This window comes from Dicentrarchus labrax, unplaced genomic scaffold (assembly GCF_905237075.1).
Source record: "Dicentrarchus labrax unplaced genomic scaffold, dlabrax2021, whole genome shotgun sequence".
Taxonomy (NCBI): Eukaryota; Metazoa; Chordata; class Actinopteri; family Moronidae; genus Dicentrarchus; species Dicentrarchus labrax.
Window position 1 is genome coordinate 14,444,041 of NW_026136701.1, and position 23,137 is coordinate 14,467,177.

At 39.5% G+C, this 23,137-nt stretch overlaps 1 protein-coding gene across 5 annotated transcripts in view; it reads right to left on the reverse strand.

The window, feature by feature from the left end:
- The window catches only part of LOC127372893 (dipeptidyl aminopeptidase-like protein 6), a 73,291-nt gene that overhangs the window by 6,473 nt on the left and 43,681 nt on the right, over nt 1-23,137 (reverse strand). For all 5 annotated transcript variants that reach the window (XM_051417016.1, XM_051417090.1, XM_051416861.1 and 2 more), the window contains exons 2-11: nt 17,695-17,809; nt 14,513-14,608; nt 11,160-11,254; nt 10,978-11,052; nt 10,840-10,892; nt 10,335-10,416; nt 6,170-6,290; nt 2,105-2,259; nt 598-695; nt 340-466 (exon numbers count right to left, since the gene is read on the reverse strand). In XM_051417016.1, coding sequence (XP_051272976.1) covers nt 340-466; nt 598-695; nt 2,105-2,259; nt 6,170-6,290; nt 10,335-10,416; nt 10,840-10,892; nt 10,978-11,052; nt 11,160-11,254; nt 14,513-14,608; nt 17,695-17,809 — 1,017 coding nt within the window. The remainder of the gene's footprint in view (nt 1-339; nt 467-597; nt 696-2,104; nt 2,260-6,169; nt 6,291-10,334; nt 10,417-10,839; nt 10,893-10,977; nt 11,053-11,159; nt 11,255-14,512; nt 14,609-17,694; nt 17,810-23,137) is intronic.

The window sequence follows — 23,137 nt, forward strand, 5'->3', positions numbered from 1 at the left end:
CTCGTCACAGTCAACGCGTGTGTAATTTTTTAACGAACATTACCTGAACAGGACTAAATACTGAATTTGTTGGGGACTATTTTTAGCTGTGGATTTGGAGAGCTAGTGCGTGTTTGCAGCAGCAGAACTGTGTATGTAGAATTGAACAGTGTGGGTCATTGTTTTTAACAGATTTTGATCTATAGAAAAAGAAGACAGTCAAATAAGTGATGTCAGGTTTAGCTACACAGGTGATACCTGTTAGGGTTTGGTCTTTTCATGCGATTTGCTGACAGTATGAAAATCACAGAATAACACCAGATTTATACAAACACAAAATACAGTAACAGCAGATTTCACCTTAATACAGACTCCAGTTGTAGCTTCACACAGTGTCAGGATAGAGTTGTTCTGGGCTCTGTTCAGCCAGTTGACAGCCAGTTTGGTGCTTGTGGCCCATTTCACCATGGTGATATAATATTCCCTCCTGAAAAACCAGAGGGTGAGAATACATCACATGACATCTCAGTCTCAGCTACCTTAAGAAAATGCTCCAGGGCTAGTTTTGTTGCCTGATACTTTGTACACAAAGACATGCGTCGTTGGTCTGTCACTCACCCTATCCGAGGGTCATCAGGTTTCTTCATCACCACGGTGTGCAGGGGACCGTTGAGGCTCACCACTGACAGGTGCACTACAGGGTTTTCCTCTCCAGCCTGCAAGGGCCAACAGGAAATTAAATAGGCCAGACTGGATTTCAGTTTAAGACAGTGTGGAATTGTCTTTTAATTGTCTTCAGAGACAATTAAATGCATCACAACATCAACATGTCCGGGTGCTTATTTACACATTCAGTTGACCCAGTTTGTGTAATTATTAGTATAAGTTCGGATCGCAGAAGGTAACCATCAGTTTCTCTAAAAGATAACTAACCAGTCTAAACAAAGAGATGCTTACCTCTGTAGTCCGACTGTATACTAATGTATGAGAGGCACAAACTGGGACTACTACAGGTCCAGCAGTTACAGAGCAACATTCTAATTTATTAGCTTTTTGTGGCCACCTGGCGAATGCAACTCCAATATTCACTCTCTTTTAGTGTGGTTTTTGGTCTCTACCAACTCCGGAGGGAAATATGCGGCTCTATAGCTGTTAAATACTCCACTTTGTTCACCAGCTAGTCACTAACTGTGTCTGTCTGCTGCTAACCTGGTCATGAGCAGGTAGTGAACAATGGGGTTTTAAGAGGTATTTCACTGAATATAGCTACGTGGGGGCACATCTAGAGAAATTTTCAGTGAGTGGCAAAAAGGTGGCATGGAGACAGAAATATAGAATATAGATATATGTTGAATGTTTAATCGCAAACATTCACATATATCAACATTGGCTTAGAAAAGCCCCCAAATGAAGATATTTCAACTCAAACACATTACATCAATGTGGCACAAATTGTCAGACATTTTTTCAAATACATGTCTTTTTTTGTTGAACTTAAGCCTATCACTTAGTCTAAACCATGGCCAAAACAGATCATTATATTCATTTCTGTTTTTAAGACAGTTTTCTAAATTAATGTGTTAAATTTGACAGCATTTGACACCAAACTAGGGTGGCAGCTGAGGTGACCAGACATTTGTTAGGGGTGGCAGCTACCACCCCATGCCACCCCTCTAGATCCGCCCCTGCAAAAAATGACACTAAGAGAGCAGTGAGAGTGAACCAAAACAGCATAGTCGCTAAATAATAAGATGAAACTCGCTATAACTCTCTGTCGATTCATGTGATAATTGTCTGTAGTTTCATTGCTAAAAGCAGAGGTGGCAAAATTACACACATTCTTTACTCAGTGAACTCAGTGAAGTGAAAAACAGGTTTCTCTGAAGGACATTTCTACCGGCTGTGTCTGTGCAAGAAACTTTAGTTAGGGCTGAGTCTCCCTCTTTTGTGTATTTAGTCTCTTACATCAACGTTGTCAAGTAATGTACACATACCTAAAAACTACTTACTTCCCACCTCTGACTACATATGACCTCTTTCACATTGTCAGTTGATACATTATTGTAAAAAATATCGCTTATAGCCACTTAAGAATAGTTGTGAGACTGTGTGGCTGGAGACTTGCCTTTGGATAGTGATACTCCAAACTGGCGGGGTAAGGCGTTCCTGTAAAAAAGGGAACTTCCATCTTTGGCACAAGCGTGTCATTGATGGTCATGTAGGCCAGACGCAGCCCGTCTGGAGACCACCAGTGGGCTATGTGGGTCTGCAGGATCTCCTCTGTAAAACAGAAAAAACAGATAAAACAGGCACTGTGAAGAATGCTTGTGTTTGTTTTTATTATATGTACACTGAAGTACAGAGGGAACACAATTTGTCCCACCGTATAATGAATACTGTTTATGGAGAGAATAAATTAATAAATTCTAGCTTGACTTTGACTGACTTCGTCCTAAAGTTATTCTGGGAAAAAATAGTCAAATTCATTTAAAAATGTAATGTTTGGCTCCTGACACCTAAAATGTTTAGCTACGACACTATCAAGTCCCTAAAAGGCTTCACATAAAAAGGTTTTCGTTACTCTGTCTGCAGCTTTTCTATTATAGTTGGTGTTTAATATGTACTTAATATTCTGACACTGATAAAGACGTCTCCAATATGTCACCATTTGAACAGACACACTAGTTTAATATTTATAGCATGTGTGATTTATGGTCCCCATTATCTTTACTATCACTGAGGAAAAATAAATTAATTACTCAAATTCAGTTTTGACAGCTGGAAATCCAAAAACGTTAAACAGATCACACAATGGCAATTTATATGAATCACTATAGATATATTATTACAGTAGTTATCAGTAATGTAGCTATCTTCATTCATCCAGGATTGCTTGTGTACAGGTGATTTTTATCCCCCCTACCATTGTAAAACGCAATATAAATACAGCTTTCTTTGCCAGGCCTGGTTCCATTGTTTAAGGTTTGTTGGCAGTGGTGGAAAACACAGCCTTACTCCCTGCGAGTTAAAACTAGGCTTTGATCAATAACTGAGGCAGCTGACATTTTTGAAGAAATCAACACAAATAGTGCAGAAATACCTCCTCACAAGAAACATTTGATTATTTTGAAAAGCTTTTGTACTTGCTCCACTTGCAATTTCAGAGTATAAACACTTCACCACTCCCGATGAGCAGCAGTGACTGTCGTCCAGCAGGGGGCAGAAGAGCTCTATGTAAAGCACACAGTACATGCTCTACTGTACCTACATGTGGAGATCCAGCCTCTTCCTGACAAAAATGATCAATCAGCTCAACCTTGATGTACTTTGTGATTTTGTTATCTTTGATGTAGTCAGGCTATCATTATTTTTTTTACTTTGCTGTGAATGCACAAGGTGAAGCCTGGTGGAATACGGTGACAGAGGGTAAAGGGCACCATTCAGCATTGAATACTCAACATTTGACTGAGTTTTAACTCTAAAGCCAACTAGTTTGTTGCAGTGCAGCACAATTTCTTCTATAACCCAGGAAGCACAACACACATGGAATTCATCCATTATTCTATAAAGGTCAGCCTTTATAGAATAATAATAGACTCCTGGTCTGTTGCTCTTTAAAGACAATTCCTCTGTTATCATTCAATATCAACAGCATATCTGCAATATATACATGGTAAAAAGATAACTCCAATAACAATGCTACAAAAAGATGGTTTCGTGTTTCTTGCCCTCACACATCCACTTTGACGAGTCAGCGTTTGGGTGGATCGTCTGTGAGGTTCTCTGTATGACAGTCAGTGCTGTATGAGGCGAACATACAGACGTCTAAACCTGCATCAGCTGGGGAATGGGCACATGCACGGACAGAAACCCACATTTCTTTCATCCCTTCCAAATGCACTGCTCTACAGGAAACATTCATCCCCATGGCTATCTTTAATCTCTTGATCAAAGTTAGAGCTCACGTGTATATTGACGTGTTCTAACTGAGGAATAATCATAAGGTCTGACCAACATCGAAGCTTCATAGATAATTATTGTTTTGTTTATTGTTTTTGGGCCATGCATTGGGCAAAATAAACCCACAGGACTGTATTTCAAATGTCAAATGGATCTCAATGTCAGAAAAATGATCTGATACACAAGTTTTCAGTCCATCATCTAAAATATTTGACTGATGTGGCATTTTTGTTTGAATATTTCAACAATATCTGCATGATATAGTTTATCTTTTGCAAAAAACAAATTCTAATGTATGCATGGCACTTTCATACATGTGTAAACGTGTTCTGGTTCCCAGAATGTAAAGCTGTGTAAGTGTAACTTTAAAGGAAATGTTTGAGTTTTAGAGATGCAGCAGAATTTTTTTTTTTTAATTGAATATGTGGCTCCAGATACTAGAAGTCACCTAAAATCACCAATTTTACTCCTTCAAAACAGACTACTAACAATACTGTGATTAAAACATTTGCTGCTCACAATAAAGTTTAAATTCTCTCACTCAAGGCTGAAGATGTTTGACTGCAGAACACTAAATGCCTGAGAGAAACAAGGCAACCTCACCTTGAACTATATTCAAACTACTCTTTCTAAACCTGTCTCACCTGAACAAGACAAAAACTGCATACTCTCTGTTTTTGTTATCCACTGATAAATCCATGAAACATGGCAGGAAAACATGGCAAGAAGAATCTTTCTTTGGCATTGAAAATGGATTACTTCTTTCATGTCATGTTCTGTGTCTACAACAAAGAAATAATCCTATTAATGAAAAACTGATTAGAGCCAACCCTGAAGCAGTTCACGCACTGTAACAGAATTCCTCTCATAATAACTGGCATTTTGCATTACATTATAAAATTACACTGTAATTATTATCAAAACCAAAACCACCATCAGAATAAATCCCAAATTAATAATTATAGCAATTCTTCACTCACTAAACAAAAAACCTACATTTTATTATAAATGAATGCACAGTGGAGAAACTAGTCTCAAACATGGCAGTGCATCTGTAAACAAAAGCCATATCCAAGTGGTATGTAATTGGAATGTCTGTCTCACATATGCAGTAATCAGAAAATGCCTCATATTTAATTACAAGTATGATGGCTTTTGAACATCTGCTGAGTGAGACTGCAGCACTGCAGACATGAATTAATTAAAATTGCCTGAACACAAAGACAAGCTATGGGAAGTCTAGAGAAGGAAGGGCACTGAAACGTAGCCAGCTGTGATCTTTCAAATGGAATCATGTTCACAAACATCCAACCACGCCTCCAGGTGGGGGTGGTGTCACAAGGTTGGATTTAAAATGGTCTTTAAATTTAGTTGTTTAAATACACTATGTGTCCTAAGGTTTGTAGACAACTAGCCCAAAAGGACACACATACGTTTGAGTACCGGGAGGTTTGTCTTGGTTTTGCTCTGAGCAACGTAGATTTAATTAAGGAGGCTGGAATCAATATTTTTTTTCAACAATGGATCAGATGGCTACTTTGTGGTAGTGACAAACCCTGCAGAGACTTATCGCCATATTTGGTATTTCCAGTCAGATCTACAGAGCACTGAACTTCTCTCAGCTTATTGTTTTGGTTTTCAGGCCCTAAGCTTTACTCTTTCATTTCAGTCTCACTGTTCTCAAACCGACTGTACACTACCTGCTCAGCACAAAACAGTCTGCTGTGTTTGCTAACACATTCACTGTATCAATTTAAAAGATACGAATATATCAGTGTTGTGCTTACAGCTTTGTTTCTGCTGCCTTCAGGTTACCACATATCAGTTAATGCAGGTTTAAGGGAAATCCTACAATGATATTTTAGACAATAGTGTGCTTTGTGACAGTTCGGGTAAGGCCTTTTAATGTTTTTACACGACAGTGCCCCTCGAGCACTAAGCAAGGTCTGAAAAGAAAAGGTTCTCTGAGCTCTTATCACCCAACATCACTGCTCAACCTTAATGCTGGCTGAATGGTAGCAGATCCCTGCCAGGCTCCAAAGCCTTACCAAGAAGAGTCAAAGGGTTTTACAATAGCATGTAAGTGCCCATGGGTTTTGAAATGAGAAGTTCTGTGATCACATGTATTGCTCAGGTGACCAAGTAATGACTTCTGTCTAAGGTCCACTATTTGCAGCATGGTCAATGATGGACACAATATCATCCTGGGCTGTGTTTGTAGTCGTCTTACCTTCATACAACCAGTCAGCAAGGCCGTTGAAGACAACTCCTTCTTTACCAGTGGATACCAGGCGGAGTGCTCGGCTGTCTACTGTCGATCTGTAGTAGATGTTGTTTTCAAATATGAAGATCTGGACAGAGAAATGCAGAGGGGAGAACCATCTTTAGTCTCTGTATCTCTATATTTACTGTAGCCTAGAATCGTTATATCGCCGCTGTAGTGCAGTGGAAAGCTCTGTCTCACATCTTTCTATCTACAGTATGAGCCTTTATACCAAACCCACCTGTGGCTTCTTATCACAACATGACTTCATCTTAATCCAGATAGAAACACAGCCTCCCACTTGATGACACTTAGCTAATGCAGTCTCAGTCAACACCTGCCTTAAGCACTGTATTAATGGATATTTGCCTAATTACAGTTCGTGCTGAATTCCTCTCCAAAGCAGTATGAAACCCTTTCTATTGCTAATCAAGGCACTGGAGCTGGCTGAGGCCTCGCAGGCAGACACACACACACACACACACACACACACACACACGTATCCTTGAAGTCATGCACAAGCACACCATTTCCCCCCTGTGTTTACTGAGACATTATGTTGTCTGCTGGGGGTGTGCGACGGCTGAGCTAAACTGCAGGTTAGACTGCTGATTTAAGCCCTCAGCGTCAACGATGGCATTGCCTGAAGGAATTAAGACACACTGCTGGCAGATGAGTGTGTGACACTTAAAACCCTCTGTCAATCCACTCCAGTGCTTTTGCTGCTTCTGCCTGGTGCCAGTATGAGGGAGATGAATGTGGGACTGATTTGTATCTGACGTTCGGGCCGAGTTGGTGTGACTGGGCTGTCAGCTGAAAGCTCTTCACTTCAATCTAAGCCTCAAATCGCCAGCACAGGAATCAAAAAGGAGAAAGACGCATCTCCTTGCTCTCTGATCTATGGCGGCTGTTGAGAAAATCTAAGTTTTATATTGTGGGATCAACATCTGAGGAAAACAGATCAATGCAGGGCTGTGTAAAGCAAAGGAAGCTGGTGGTTGGTGAATGCTGCAAAACCGCCACGGGACACGAAAATCATAGGCAGCTTTCAAAGAGTTACATAAAAATTGAATTCTCAGTATTCCAATTATTATGAACTACACCTTAGCCAAAGTTGCTTCAAAACTCAACCTCGAAACCTCGACTCAACATCATGATATTAAGGAAAAGATTCCCAGAGATGCATTAAGTCTCCAGGTTCAAGGGACTAATTGTCACCAAAGAACCCATTATAGCATTTAGACATAAATGATCCTGAATGGCATCTGAAGACTGGAATGATTTGTAAAGCAGGGGCAATCTCTTGACTTACGCTCACTCACACTCGACTTGACTGACTTTTCAATCTTCAAGGGATTTAGATGAGAGAAAATAGAGAATAAGCACAAGGTTATGAAAGAGTCATTTCAAAATGGTGGACGGATGAAAGTGGCAACATCAAAGGTACATGTGAAGCTCGAGCAGCAGGGTTTCTTATTTGTGTGTGTGAGTGTGTGTACATGTGTGTTTTTAGTTGCAAAATATATTGCTATTTTCTCACAGAACCCTTTTACTTTTCATTTTCATTTCACTTTTTCCCCTTTCTTCTTCCCCCTCCTCTTTTGTGTCAATATAACCCTTTTTTAAGGTGTGTGTGTGTGTGTGTGTGTGTGTGTGTGTGTGCGCGCATGCGTGTGTGTGTGTGTGTGTTTTGACCCAGCCTCACTGATTGCTTTGTCACGGTAGAGTAATTGCTCGCTGTTTAATGAGGGGAGCGTCTCAGGATTCATCTGCCTTCACCTCTCACTGTACGTCTGATGCTTCACTGCACACAGCCGCACCGCCACAAACGCTCACGCACACCTCTCATCTTTATGTGCTGATGAAGAACTTGATGATAAATTACTCCAATTCCGATAAACGTGGAAAATCATTATATTCAGAAACCACGAGGGAGAAAAAAAAGAAAACAAGTCCGACATCGCCAGGTCAGACAGAGACAAAAGACGGGAGCTCATCTAATTTTTCTCGCATAACCTCAGCTGTTCATTAAATCAAACGCAGAGCTACAGTAACAGCATTGCGGAAGGAACAATCAGGTACACTATTACCATATGCAAATTAATCTGCTTTCTTCCCTCAGCAGGCAAAGTCTCATCGCACACTTGAAATGTTAATATTTTCTCACACCAATTTATCTGTAATTTAAGCAAATGATACGATAAGAGCAATTATGGAGGAAGAGAAAGATTTGAAGTAATAGCTGATGAAACACAGGGCTGTCTGTTGTCTTAGCGCCACAATCCAAACAGAAACTAATTTAAAGTCAACAAGGTAAAAAAATAAAACTAAAGTGGAGAGAAAAACTAAAGATTATCAGTACTTGGGTCAATAGCACTTGTAAGCTTGTTAAAGGATAAGACAGCCATTATTTTTATTGTCAACAAATTGCATGAAAAGATCAAAACTAACAGTGTTTTAGTTGTCTCTTAATTCTCTCTGACTTCCCTACCCTACCTGTGGCACTTAACTCCAAACCCCTTGGTTTCTACAGGAGATATAAATCTTCACAGATCACAAATATTAACTGTTAAAAGGCTAAATCATTTGCTGAAACACTGCTTTTACCCAATGTTACTCAAATAGGAATAAATAGTACATTTGTTTGGAGACTAATTTCAGCTGCGAATTAATACATATTTGGTGTATTAATGAGTATTTACAGCAACAGGACAGCGTATATCGGATCGACCCAAAACAAACATCAGTGCCCATGTTCAGTGTAATAAAGAAACATGTCGTCCGGTGCACAAAAACAATTTGGTCAGGTTTCGGAAAACCACACTGTTTGGGGTAAAATCACCACTATATTAAGGGCCTTTGTCATCATTGTCACAACTGCCATCAGATTTCAATGCCCCGCTCCATCTTCCCCAACCTACTCCCATTGGAGACATTGTGGCTGTCGAACAACTTAACACCTGGTGGATGAGTGTCATAATGCCTCCAGCCACTAGCGGTCCTTGAACGTACACTGGACAAATCTTAGTATTCATGTTTTTTGATGCAGTTTGGGTTTTGCAACAAAAAGGTTATAAACACACTGAAATATCTTCATGTTCACTCATAATCAGTCGGACATTTGCATATTTTTCATCAATCGCAGCTCATGTGAATGTTCAGTACTTGTACTTTCCATGATCAAAAGAATTTCAGATTGGCCACAACGTGTTGCTGACCTCAAGTGAAGTTCATTTAAAACTTGAAAATTATGTTTTATTAAATCCATCAAAGAGTTCAGTCTGCTACACTACTCTACTGCTAAATTGATTTATTTATTTTAACTATTCTAACTAATTGTCCAGTGCAGCTGTGAAAATGGCTTGAAAATAAGCAAAAATAAGTCACTTTTTGGATAGGATTATACTGAATCCAAGGACTAGTTTAGCAGGCTTTATTCTATAACAATTTCTGAATTCTTATCTTATTTTTGAGCTAATTCAATCAATTTGTAAAAATACAGCTTATAGAGGCATCATACCACTGTACAATGAAATGGTGATTGAGCTGAAATGCCAAATTGACCTGCGATTAAGCCAAATTGAAGGCAACAGTTTTGTTTGCCCAACTGGACAAACTGTCTCCAATCAACTGCTGCATTTAACAAAATCTGTCTCCAAATGTGGCAAGTGACGCACACACAGACACACAGACACACACACACACACACACACACACACACACACACACACACACACACACACACACACACACACACACTTTAGTCAGTGCCATGTGTTTCTCCCTCCCCAGCAACCCCAGACTGCCCAAGGCCCGGGTTGTGTCACCAAGATACCATCTGCCACTGTGGCTCTCACCAGCTCATGTATTGTCACGAAGTTGTGAAAGTAAAAATGATTTGGCTTCACAGCGACATTGATGGAGGTCAAAGCAAGGAGAGTTCGCCCTGGAACCCTTAAAGCGGTCATCACAGTTCACTTAAACCTCTTACTGCCACAACATTTATCTGTTCTACTGTGGCAAACCATAAATCATTACTGTGCCTCGTCTGTGATGCTAGGCTGATGCTGACAGATCTCCACCAGTGTGCCAGTACTCAGTGAGTGTAATCTCGAGGGTATGGCCTCCTTACCAGCTGCTGGCCTCGGGGTCCCCATCCAGCAAACTGCAGGACAGCATCATGCACTTCAGGGGGATTCAGAGGCCAAGTTTGCCTGTGGAGACGACACATGAAAGAATCAATGCAGTATTTGTCTGTACATACACAACATGTACAATGCACAGCATATATCTGAATACAAATGCATAGTCAGTGCAAGGTAGTCATGTGTTTTTTGGCTTGTTCCCTCACTGTGGGCTTCATCAATCATCCACGTGCTTTTTTTAGCACAAGCTGACTTTGCTTGGCTCACTACAAATACAGAACAGTGGGGAAATAAGCAGACATAGATGGATGAAAGGCTAAAAACAGGCCAGGCTGAATGCAGCGCACAAAACTAAATTGAACTTAAATGCATTCCCACAAAGTGGCAGCGAAAGCAGGTAAATGGGGCTGTATGAGGTCAAGCCGAGGGTATATCACTGTCCACTCACAGATCACAATGTGAGAGGAATAAGATGACAGAAGTGGATCTTACTGTGTTTCAAGGCTGCAAATAATGTACTTGGCCAAATAGGAGTGTTGGTAGATCTGCGGAAACAAACAGCATCACAGTCAAAGAAGGACAACTTCTGTAAATTATACAGTGCAAGGTAGCACTCAGAGAGTTTCTCACCGGCTTGACTTCGAAGGCAAACAACACGTGTTGCATGTCTGGAGATACTTGGTACTTGGCAGCTCTGGAACTGTCCTGGTTGGGAGCAAAAACAAACTCGCAGTCGTAACACACCCAGTACAGCAGCAGTATAGGGTACTGCTCTTGAAGTAAATACAATGCTGGAATAAGACGATACTCACAAACTTCTGTTTGGGCACAATAACAGTTATATTCTTTGTTTCAACATCAACCTTGACAACGTCTCCATCTCTTGTACGATACAGCAGCGTATAGTCTATAAATGACAAATAGAAAAAGAATGAGATGGTGGAAACTGTACCAGCACAGAGTTTCTACTCCAAGATTACTATATACCGTCTTTATAGTATCCTGTCTTCCTCCTGAATCTTTATTAATTATCTTGAGGATGCCAAAATTCTACTAAACCTACACCAATGGATTGCTGTGAACACAGTATTGACTTATTATCACCTTTTAAGCTGATATGGCTAACGTATTAGCAAACAGTCACTTATTTAAACACTTTATTTATTCATTAATGTTCATTTTGAGTTGGTTTCTGTCCAATATTCACTCAATTTTAGCTCTATTTGGTCAACTCCTGAGGGAAATATTTGGCTCTTTTCACTGCCTGGTTTCTAACTGTGTCTGTGTGCTGTTTAGTGCTGAACAGGTACTCTAGTGTACAGTTGCTTTCAGAGCATTTTTGCTGAAAACTGTTATAATTTAAATTGCTAGTTAACTCGCAAACATTGCTGCTGAAATCATGCAGTTGTTCTTCTTGCTGTTCTGTTTAACGCTGGATAATTTGCGAACTGCTACATCCATCTAAAGGCCCAACTTTCATAATCAAAACATCTTCCCAAATCTTCAGGCTAGCACTAAATATAGTGTGTCTACCAATGGACTGCTGTTGTCCTTGTCATCGTTTATGAGAAGATCCCATCAAATGCCAGAACTGCTTTCTCTGGTTACCTTAGCAATAAAAGAGCCAGTGTTTTGAAAGCCGAGGTATAGGATTTAACACTGTTGTGCATGATTTGTTATCATTTGGACCTTGTCCTTAGGTGGTTTTAAACTCTCTGGAACACAAACACTCTCTTTTTAGAAATCAGATTGGATTTTAAAACTCAAGGCTTTCCTCAGAAATATCTCAAATCTGTTCTCTTGTGTTAAAACATAAAGATTTTCTTTAAAAAATGGCAAAAGAAATGCTTAATGAATACGATCATTACATTGCCTGGCTCAGGCACGCTAGCCAAATAAATTTGGTAACGGCTGTTAGCCACAGTGAAAATCTTTGGAGCTGCACAATTTGTTCTGTTCCACTTTATTGCCTGTTTTTTTTAGTGATGACGGACACAAGCTGGATTTGAAAATGTCAAATCATAAAGAGAGGTGACGGTGACTCAGTTACCAAATATGGTTCCTTTATTTCCTCTCTAGTCAAAGTAGATTTTCGCAAGTAGATGTAGCCACAGATGTTTCTTATTGAGCTGCTTTCATTGTTTGACAATATTATATTCTATTATATCTCAAAAATATGAATGCATCAGACAGCAGCAGTTCTTTGTTTTAGAGCTCAGTCTGAAGGTTGAATCCTTTGTCTTTGGATCCGAGACTGTGTGAGAAACTCAGAGGTGAGTCCAAAGACTACTGAGGCAAGCGGTGATCAAAGAGCAACGGGGATCAATTACGCACTGCTGTGAATGAAGCCCACAAAATATTGATGAGGACTACTGAAGTGTGAGGTTGTCCCATTGGGTTTCTTATCAGAAGGTCATTAGCACCAAATGGGAGTTGATTGCATTAACTTAACAGACAAGATGCAATGTCACACAATTGATTGCTGGGGTTTCGTCAGGCGCTGAGGACATTTTCATCATGGTTGTGAATGACGGGCACAGAAACACAGGAACTTAACTAATTATATGTTAATTAGCCAGTAATGTAAGTAATCAGGGGAACAGTCTGCACAGTAGAACAAAAGGACAGATGTAAGGTCGTAACGTGTCTGTCACACAAGTCAGAGACGTAAGTATGCATGCAGGTGATAATGTGAATTTATTTATAGATACAGCCGCATTCAAATGAATACATGCCAGTCAGCAGGAGTGTTCATGCATAAGCTGTCTGTACGTGAATGTGTCCATGTGGTTGTAACGAGAGATTTGTGTTTATTTTCTAGTGTTCAAAGACAACAAAAACTTTTTTAGAATGGCAACTAATATTGATGATCATAATAACTATACGTCTGTCACTTTTCTTCACAAAGCTACAAAGAGGTACAACATGACAATTTTACAACACATATCTAAAATATATTTTATACAGCATGAACAGGGACTATAATGTTTAGTGCTTCAAGGGAAATTGACAGGGACAATAAAAAAATCAATAAAATCACTATTTAGCTAAATTTGACACATCCTGTATATATGTTTGGCACATACACTAGTCTTTAATATCATAACTTTTCTATTGACGAGCAGCTGTGTATTTTGTCCATTAATTTACAATTACGTATGTACTTGGAGGAAAAAAAAAACCCAGAACAGGGACAGGGGGAAAGGATTCAAGAACAAATAACTTAACAAAAAGTGTAATTATTTTTTGGTAGTAGTACTAACATAGAATATCGCTGATTCAGACCGTTGCCCAGTGTAAAATAAAATCCAATTACTCATAGAAAATAAAGTATCACTGATTCAGTTCATCATGCAGAAGCTGAGAAATATTTCAAGTACTTTTCCTGTTGAACACCAGGGGGCACTGAGTCAGCTGATCCAACATTTATGAGCTCAGGTGGCAGCTTCCTACTCCCTACTTTGTCAAGGTTACAGAGGCCACAGCAAACCCGTTCTATTTTACATGTGTTCAATTTAGACCATCTTACTGAACACCTAGTACACAGTATGCTGTATTTGTAGTGCATACAAGATGAGCTTAAAAATCAGTGCAGAAAAAAATCCCAGCTAGACTGAGTTTAGGTGCATTTACATGATATTTCATAACATCTGTTTAATTGTTTAAAGAGGATCATTACAGTTATAGTAAAAATAAGAGCTGCTATTTTTTTTTTTTTTTAAACTTAGTGTTATTTTATGTATAAATGTAAACATGCCTCCTAAATGTTACACACTGGACCAAGGGTTATACTTTTGTCCATCTCTGATAACATTTGCTTGTCAGATAGAAGTAACTTATTCAACTAGTTGTGTTTTATAAGGGAATCATTTTTTTCCGAGCCTCATAAATGAGATAAAGTTCTTCGTTTGCAATGTAACATTATATGGACTGTAATGACTTATGTTGTTTCACCACTGTAATCCATGTGGGCTATATGCACTTGTATGTGCATGACACAATAAACAACAACTACTTTAACTATATGGACAATTCAAGACAGTGGATCAGATCTTAATACTGATGGTATCTTCTAAGTCATGAATGATGCCTGTCATAATGTGTCTGGATATGTTCTGTGTTTTGACATGAGAGGCAGATGCTAAATACCAAACAGTTCACTCACCGTTAAGCCATTTGGCATCTGGGTCATGGATGTGAAGGTCAGAACCAAAAACATCCTTTAGAGTCACTTTCGTCTTATTGCCGTTGTCATCTTCACCTATCAAGTACATCACCAGAGGATAAATAAACATGCACACAATAAATATGAAGTAGCAGCTCACACGTATAGCTACAAGTGATTCTTTAAGAAAACCTTAAGAAGTTGTTCTTCAGTCTTGTGAGATTTAGTAGCACTTCAAGTTTACTAGTTTCAGAAAAACTGAAAATCTTTTGACTTTTTACATAAGCATGTTGCTTAGCTCAGGGGGCTGCAGCCTCCTACCAGAGACTGTCACCAACTCACTATATTATGCTCCTTTTCTATCTCTGGAGAAAGCACCTCCAACCACTATTCACTACTGTAGGTAGAGCAATTTAGAACAAGGTACAAACAAGAAAGAGACCCCTGGTATTGCACTATTGATCTGAGAGCATCAGTTCACATCTGCCTGCCTAGTTTTCAGCAGCAGGGGGACGACTCCTTCCATCCCAAAAACTCAAAATGAGATCTGAAGCTGACAGGTGAACTGCAGGTCGAGCAGACAACAGGGAAAACACAAGTGAGTTAGTGTGGATGTGAGAAAAGAAATGCATTTTAACTGTCTTCTAGCACACATTTACTCAGGAAACAACCGTTAGACACGAGATGTCAAGATGGTTGACAGCCCAGTGTAACTGTACAAAACAATGTGCTGACAGATTCTTCAGCAGGCTTCACGTTGTGACTGAGCGGAGAGATCTGAGTGTGTAAATACAATGTCAGACATCTTAAAGTGTTTATCGACTTGAAAAGTCGTGAAAATTCTCTTGTCTGGCAAGACGCTGCAGAGTGAGAGGAGAAAACTATTTTCCAACACGAGGTAAATGGTATCTGTGATGCTGTGCCAATCTGACAAATGGCTGGAGCTATTACTGCATAATAATCTCCATTCAACAGGCCTAAATGGCATTAGACATAAAAAGGTCCATTACCTAGTGAGACGATGACCCCACCTCTGTGTAAAACCTGTACACAATCACCAACCAGAGAAACTATATCATTTGGAAAACTGTGACCCCTGAAACAAGGTTATCAAATTAAAATAGCAGCTTGTTTGACGAGAAAAAGCATTAAATGGTAAAAGATTTTATCTGAGTTGTGGGTGAATTTAAAGCCCATCATGCTTAGACTGATGCAGATGTGCAGGTGTCTGTGTGTATGTGAATACCTTGTGTAAGTTGTTTGCCTTTGAAAGTCTATTAGCAGGAAATCTCAACCCACAGGGCCACAACCCACAGACAATAAAGAGTAGCTTAAGAGTTCCATGTTTCTTAGCAGGGTTGTGAAATAGGGAATATTTAAACATTTCAGACATTTTCACATGAATCCAATATGCAACATCTGCAAAATCTGGCACATTGTATCCAATGATTTTCTAGCACTATCCAGACAAACATTTCAACATATTTTCCACATTACAAACATTAGGCCGTGGTTCACGAAACAGTGATTCATTTTGGTGAGGATCAGGAGTTTTTTTTTTATGATTTCTTATCATCACAAAATAGTATTCTAGTACTTTATTTTAAGTAACTATTTTATAATATGTAACATTTGTCATATCATGATTGCCTAGCACTATATTTATTTGTTTGCAGCTTCAGATCTAGACGTGAAATTTTAAAATAATCTTAAAATCTTGAAATAATCAATTGGAGATGATTGCGCATTTACTGTTTTTTGTCACAGCTGGAGGTCTCCACACACTTACTTTTTGTTGTGCTACATAAAGGGCATACAACGTCTTGCACAGACACTGTCTGTGCACATTTGAGAGGTAAAATGGTCCAGTATCCAGATGCAGACTGCAATTTTCGAAGCATCAGTTAAGAGGATTGTGCATCCATGGAGGAATGTCCTCTTTGAATGATAGTATATGTGTTTTTGAGTCTGAGTACTGTATATACTAGGGGTCAAAAAGATGACGGAGGTGACAATCAGGGAACAGATGATGAGGATGACCAGCAGGGCGATGGCTATTCCTTTCCAGTTTCTCTGTTTTGCTGTTTACAATTTAAAGTCAAAGTTATGTGTAGAATGCATGTATATTGATACAGAAAACAGATAAACAGTGCGAGTGTGAGTGAGTGAATATTGAGCGCCTTTACCTTTGCCAGGAAAATCATGATTTTAATCTTGTTTGTTTGCCTGTTTGTTATCACAGTGTCTCAGATGCTTAACAGATTTCAATGAAGTTTAGGAGAACATTAGGCCATGTCCCAAGAAAAAAATGATTAGTATTTGGTGAGGATCCCAGAATTTGTTTGAGATTGCAAAGTAGAGCATTTTCAAGTATTTCAGCTTTTTCCCCAAGTATCTACAACGGAGACTTTGACACACTGTGTCCTCTGTTCATCCATAACTATGTGTATTCTGCAACCTTATTGTCAGACAAGGCCTTTAAGGATTTTGGATTATTTTTTAAAACCCTAGTTTATGTTCAATGACAACATTTTTATCTTATCTTCATATGCCAACTACAGTATGGCTAAGATTAAGGGAAGCTTGTAGTTGTGGTAAATATACAACGAGTAATGGTCCTTTTATTAAATTGTACTTTACTCTTTACTCTAAGTAAATCACAGCTGGAGGTCTCCACACCCTTACTTTTTGTTACATTTGCCATTTATACCTTTGTTACAATTAGTCTGCTCTAAATGTGGGGATTGAGTATAGGGGAGAAGAGTGTGCAAGCAGCATCTATACTACAGGCGCCAAGTTTCCAGCCTGGAAGAATATTTGCACCAACTGTCTTTTGGCCACGATACGATAATGACCGAGCAAAATCCAGAACAAAAGCCAGCTTCCAACAACAATCCCTGGCCACATCTGGCCACTTTTTATACCAAAAATCTGAAAAGAACATTGTTCATGTGAGTAATTGTACTTTTACACACTCCTTGTCCATGCATCACCCAGACCTGATTTTTGTTGTCCTATATAAAGGGCATAAAACTTGCACTGACACTGACTGTGCACATCTGAGATGCAAAATGGTCCAGTATCCAGATGCAGATTGCAATTTTTTTAAAGCATTTACTACTAACAAAATGCACTCTTTGAATGACAGTATGTGTGTTTGTGAGACTGAGTACTGTACATACTAGGGGTCAGCAGGATGACAGAGGTGACAATCAGGGAACAAATGAAGAGGATGACCAGCAGGGCGATGGCTATTCCTTTCCAGTTTCTCTGCGGCGGAGCACTACCCACCAGGTCCTGAAAAACAATATCACACATTAAATTACATTGACGCACAGACACACTGGCAAAAATATCACATTCCAAGCATTTAGGTAACAGATAAAATGATTTGTCTCCACAGGCTGGATCCACTCCACTGTATTGTTGAAGAAAGATGACCTTCAAGTGTGGAGTTTTATTTTAAAATGGATGTATGGCATTTTAGCTTTCACATATAAAACATGTATTTTGTACTGACACAGTTGGAGCCAGAGATTGGCCAGAGGACAGCTCATTCTCTGTCAGACAGATGCCGACAACTCAGCCACTTGTGTGCGATAAAGCTGCATTCTCCAGCTGCTCCCCACTGCTTGCATACGAAGAGTCCCTGCAGCTTTGCCTAAGAGCTGAAGTGGAGCTACGGCTTCAACGCAGACACCACGGGCAGAATAATGAGCTGCTCTCCTCACACGGCCCAGCAGATGGTAGATGGCTAATCAGCGCTATTCGAAACACACATACTGCAAAAATCCACAGGACATACAAAACATTTCAACTGCAGAAGTGCGGGAGGCAGCATTCAGGTGGCCTCTGACAACTGGCCGATACTCACAACCCTTTTTTTGGGGCATTTTACTAACTGTTGCGCCTTGTACAAACACACACCATTAGCCAGTCCTGAACATACTGTGTCCATTACAAAAGCAACAGGAATAGACAATTTTCCAGAATAACTGAAGATGTAGGTAAACCTTATGAACTCCAGGCTGTCTCTCACTCCCTTTATTTCTGGGCCTGTGGCACTTTAGGTCTCAGCCAGACATCTCATAAACACTTTCAGGATGCTATTATGATATTCCACCATATGAGTAGCACTATACATGTTTGAGGATACATTGTATGAATGAGTGAAATCTCCATTCAGAGGCTCGAAGGGTTAAGGTCACATTTCAATCAGGGTTTCTGTCAGGTATAATTCCTAATTACAGACACAGACACACACACAGGCACATAAATCTCTCTGGTCACAGCTCCAGCCACCCACATCAGTCCAGCTGTTGATATCCTTGTTACCAATTAGACCTGGTCTCTGTGTGCCTACAGTGAGTGGTTATACAGTATGCAGCAGCTCAGTGAACCATCCACAAGTTAATGAGGGGTGTGGATGTGCATGTGAGATTCAAATAGATGGCTCAACTCTGAGGCAGAGATGATGCTTTTTATATCTTTGAAGACTTTTAAATTGCTTTGCTTTGCAAGTTACTTTCTATTTAAATGTTTATGGTATACCTGTCTGTCTGTGTGTGTGTGTGTGTGTGTGTGTGTGTGTGTGTGTGTGTGTGTGTATTTCCACTGCCTGTGGAACCTACTGTCTCTGCACAGTTTGTCTCACAGCGGAGTGAATCAATACTGAAGGCAGTGAGTACACATGGAGAAACAGCAGGCACATCAATAAGCTGATTTATTGCTGCAGAGGTAAGGATTTTCGCGATAAGGTGTATGGACTTGTATATTTGATTCATACGATATTAATGTCCCTGTGTTATCATCCTCTAATAGGAAGGACATGCTGTTGCAGCTGCCTTTGATATCAACAATCACTTCAGACCTCTGACCAAGCGGGAGATAAAACAATGAGATGCTTTGACAGGCATGCAGATAAACGGCATTGTATCTGAATCTGTTTGCTTGTTTTTCCATATATCTGCAGTGAAAAAGGCAAAACATTTAGTGTGGGCAGGTGATTTCAACGCAGCACAGTCCACTATCCAGTACATCACAGTGTGTACTTGATGGAAAGCCACAGATCTATAAGTGTGACAGCTGGATCTACAACAATCTCAGCAGAATATTTCACAATTTGAAGCCAGTCTGGGAGGCATGTGAGAAAATATTTAGTTCCAGTCATTTTTTCCAACCATGACAAATTCAACAGGCTTATTGTTCTGCAGCAGAAGAGGCACACGGTAAAATGATTTCAGACAGCCTACTTTTCGAATCTTAAATACATCTCCCACAGGCCCTGTAGGCAAATTCAGACTGTGGAAATGTTGGATGCAGACGACTTGACGAGCAGGAGTAGCTTCCCTTCGGTGCTTGGCATTTCTGTAAACAGACACCCAATTACTCAATCGGAGGTCAGGGAGCTTTTCCACAATTCAAATCAATAGTAGACAATCAAATACTGTTGGACATTTGCCTTTTTCACTGTGAAATCTTCAATAAAACAGCATTCAGTTGAAATAGATACGACCATTAACCTTCACTGTCAATATTTGCCGGATACATGACGCCGACTTGAGAAAGATGTGATCGATGTTTATCGTACTTCCTGTGAATGTGACAAGCTAAGCAGTGGTCAACAGCCTTGAAGGCCAACTGTCGCAGCTATTTAAACCACCCACTCAATTAACAAAAGCTAATGAAGAGCACAACATTAAAATCCATGCATCAGGAGTTTGAGTGTTGGGCCTTGAAGCTATGCTAGGCAGGATTGTTTTCACAAAAAGATGACACACTGACATTCAGATCCATATTTGCCTACATTCATTTCTAGTGTTAAATGCACACATTTCCACCCAAAATAATTCAAAATGTTGAAAGAAAAATGTCTTCTATGTAACAGTGCTTGATCTCTAAGAGACTTTTGAGACTAGTTTTCAGCCAAAAAGGCAGCAGATTATGCTCTGACCCTTTCACTGCTGAATCAGACTATTTGAGAACCATTAGTGGCTGAGATGGTCAGACCGTCTCAGGGTCAGTTTATGGTCACACTGAACCGATGAAGTATACTGGCAGGAAGGAATTATTGATGCATTCATTTTTAAGCATCACTTTAATGTCTGTGTAAATGTAAATACACTGCAGCTTAATTAATAACAATACATCAGCATTCATTTGTTGATACATTTTGTATTATTAATCTGAATCTGTAACGTTACTAGTTACTAAAGCTGTCAAATAAACATAGTGGAGTGTGGGTACAGCATTTCCCTCTGAAATGTGGTTAACTAGAAGTGTGCATTTAAATTGTACTCACATACAGTACTTGAGTTAATGTACTTAGTTACAATCCATTTCTCTGTGTGTATATGTATTTTATTGACTTAAATCTTATAAGACCATTTTCATGTAGCCAATCGGCTTCTTCTGCAGTAATAAAAAAAAAAGATCAATTGGTCAAAGACCAGGTTCATAAAGTAGAAGTGGTGAAGATCTAGTTTTCAAATAATGACAGTTATGTGGAGCAACTATCATGCTTAATTGTCTGTTAAAGCATTAAGTACTGAGTTTGAACATGAAGCTGGTATGTCAACACACTCTGGAAGGTTTTTATGATGGAAAAATATTGTATAACACCGTATGAATATCAGTACATTCTTTAGGAAGCAAAACTTTCTCTTACACTAAACTCTTACACTCAAATTACTTTCCATCTATAGGTACCCAGTACCTATAGATTTATAGGTACCCAGTACCTATATATTTAGATAGATGCTTGTTTCTTTTTTATCAATGAATCAAATGATTGCTCCCATCTGCTCCCACGCTGAATGCATGTATTTAAAACTTAGACTCAGAAGTAGCACCATATGTTTTCAAATAGCGCTGACAATCCACTGTTATTAAAGTGTCTTAGCTCTGATTGCTTTATCCCTGCAGACTGCTTTATCCCTCTGTGAAATGTGGAACATTTCACCCACCTACTCAACCACAGAAGAACAGGGAGCTCCAAACTCAGACTCAATTCACTCAGATAAAATATGTGAAAATCATCAACGCCTCCATTTTTTCCTGTAGATTAAAAACCTAAAGAGACATACAAAATCTAACTTCAGGTGCATCATTTGATTTCCCTGATGTTCAGATTGTTTAGGTATATAACAAACTCTGCAGCTGTAAACTTTAGTATTCCCTGGACGCTGACTTTTCCAAAGAGCTCTTAACGAGGCGAAAGTGCATCTGCAAAGGAAATCTTAACCTTTGGCAGCGTTTTCAGACATGGTGAAATGGTGCTGGCTGTCTGCATTAAGCCATCTCCTTCTGTTAGTCTGTGTGAAGAGCAGGCATGCATGCCTTACAGATGATAACAATAAAAGCTGCATCAATAAATGAGAACAGGAGCCATTTTCACCCTCTTCTCTATAGACACATCTAAACAAACCCGGTGCATTTCGGTGCTGACGAATCTAAAGGGTAGAAAATCCCATGAGGGGAAGCAACACATTTTTTTCAATCCATTTGTTTCTATTTTCATTCTATTTCGAGATAAAGGAGCTATACGAATGAGGCATCTTTTAAGGTCAAGCTTCCTTTATTCCCCCACTCCCTCTCTTTAATCCTCACTCCCTCCCACTTTCCCTTTGTCTAACCATCTCTTTGTCTCGCTGCTGAAGTGTGAAATGGATCTTTCCTGATCTCTGAGCACCTGGTTTCCAAGGGAACCAAGAGAGTCATTTGAGTCAGATTTGCAGTGAAGATGGTGCTGGCTGCTGTACAGTACAGTGGGGACTAATATTACAGCTGAGTGTCACGTGGGAAATGTGCCCGCGGGCTCACAAAATTAACTCAGGACTCAGAAAACAAGACACTCAAATCTAACACGAGGAATATAGACATCTGAAACGAAAGCAAACTTCAGCTGTCCAAAGACATTGGACACTTGACACAAGATACATCGCTCCTCTGTAATGTAGTCGCTGTCTGACAACAGTCAAACCTGAGAGTGAAGCAGTAGCCTTTGGACATGGGGGTAAACTTTTCCTCTGGAACAGCATCAATAAATCATGGGCATTCATGAGTGAGATTAAGAATTCATGCCAGCTGGCTTTTGGTGCATGGATAGTAGGGCATCAGCCTGTCTGTCCAGCCTGTCTTTGTCCACTTTGGATAACGAGAAGTATGAGGGTTACAATCAACAGAGGTGAGACAAAGAAAACTAAATGTTGTTTAGATGAGATATAACCTGTGGACATATTTGTTGATAACAGAACTCTACAGAGTCTGTTGAGTGTACTATGAACCAAATCATAGATCAACACATCTTACTAAAAACACAGGAAAAGCACTGTAAGATGGTAAATGGCACAGAATATTGTGAGATGTATTCTCTGCATTAGTAATTCACCATGGTGGAGGAATTGAAGAAAGAGGAAAAGGCAGAGAAGAAGAGACAGGAGACAAAGAGGTTAGTTGCTGTTGCTCTCGTAAAGTATAAGTTGAGAAGTAAATTATGTAGGATTCAGTGGAACCTAGCAGATTGCAACCATCTGAATACAGCTCAGCCTTCCAAACATGTAAAAAAAAAAAAAAAAAAAAAAAAAAAAAAAAAAAAGCAAAAGGCCCTCTCTACAGCTAGTTTGT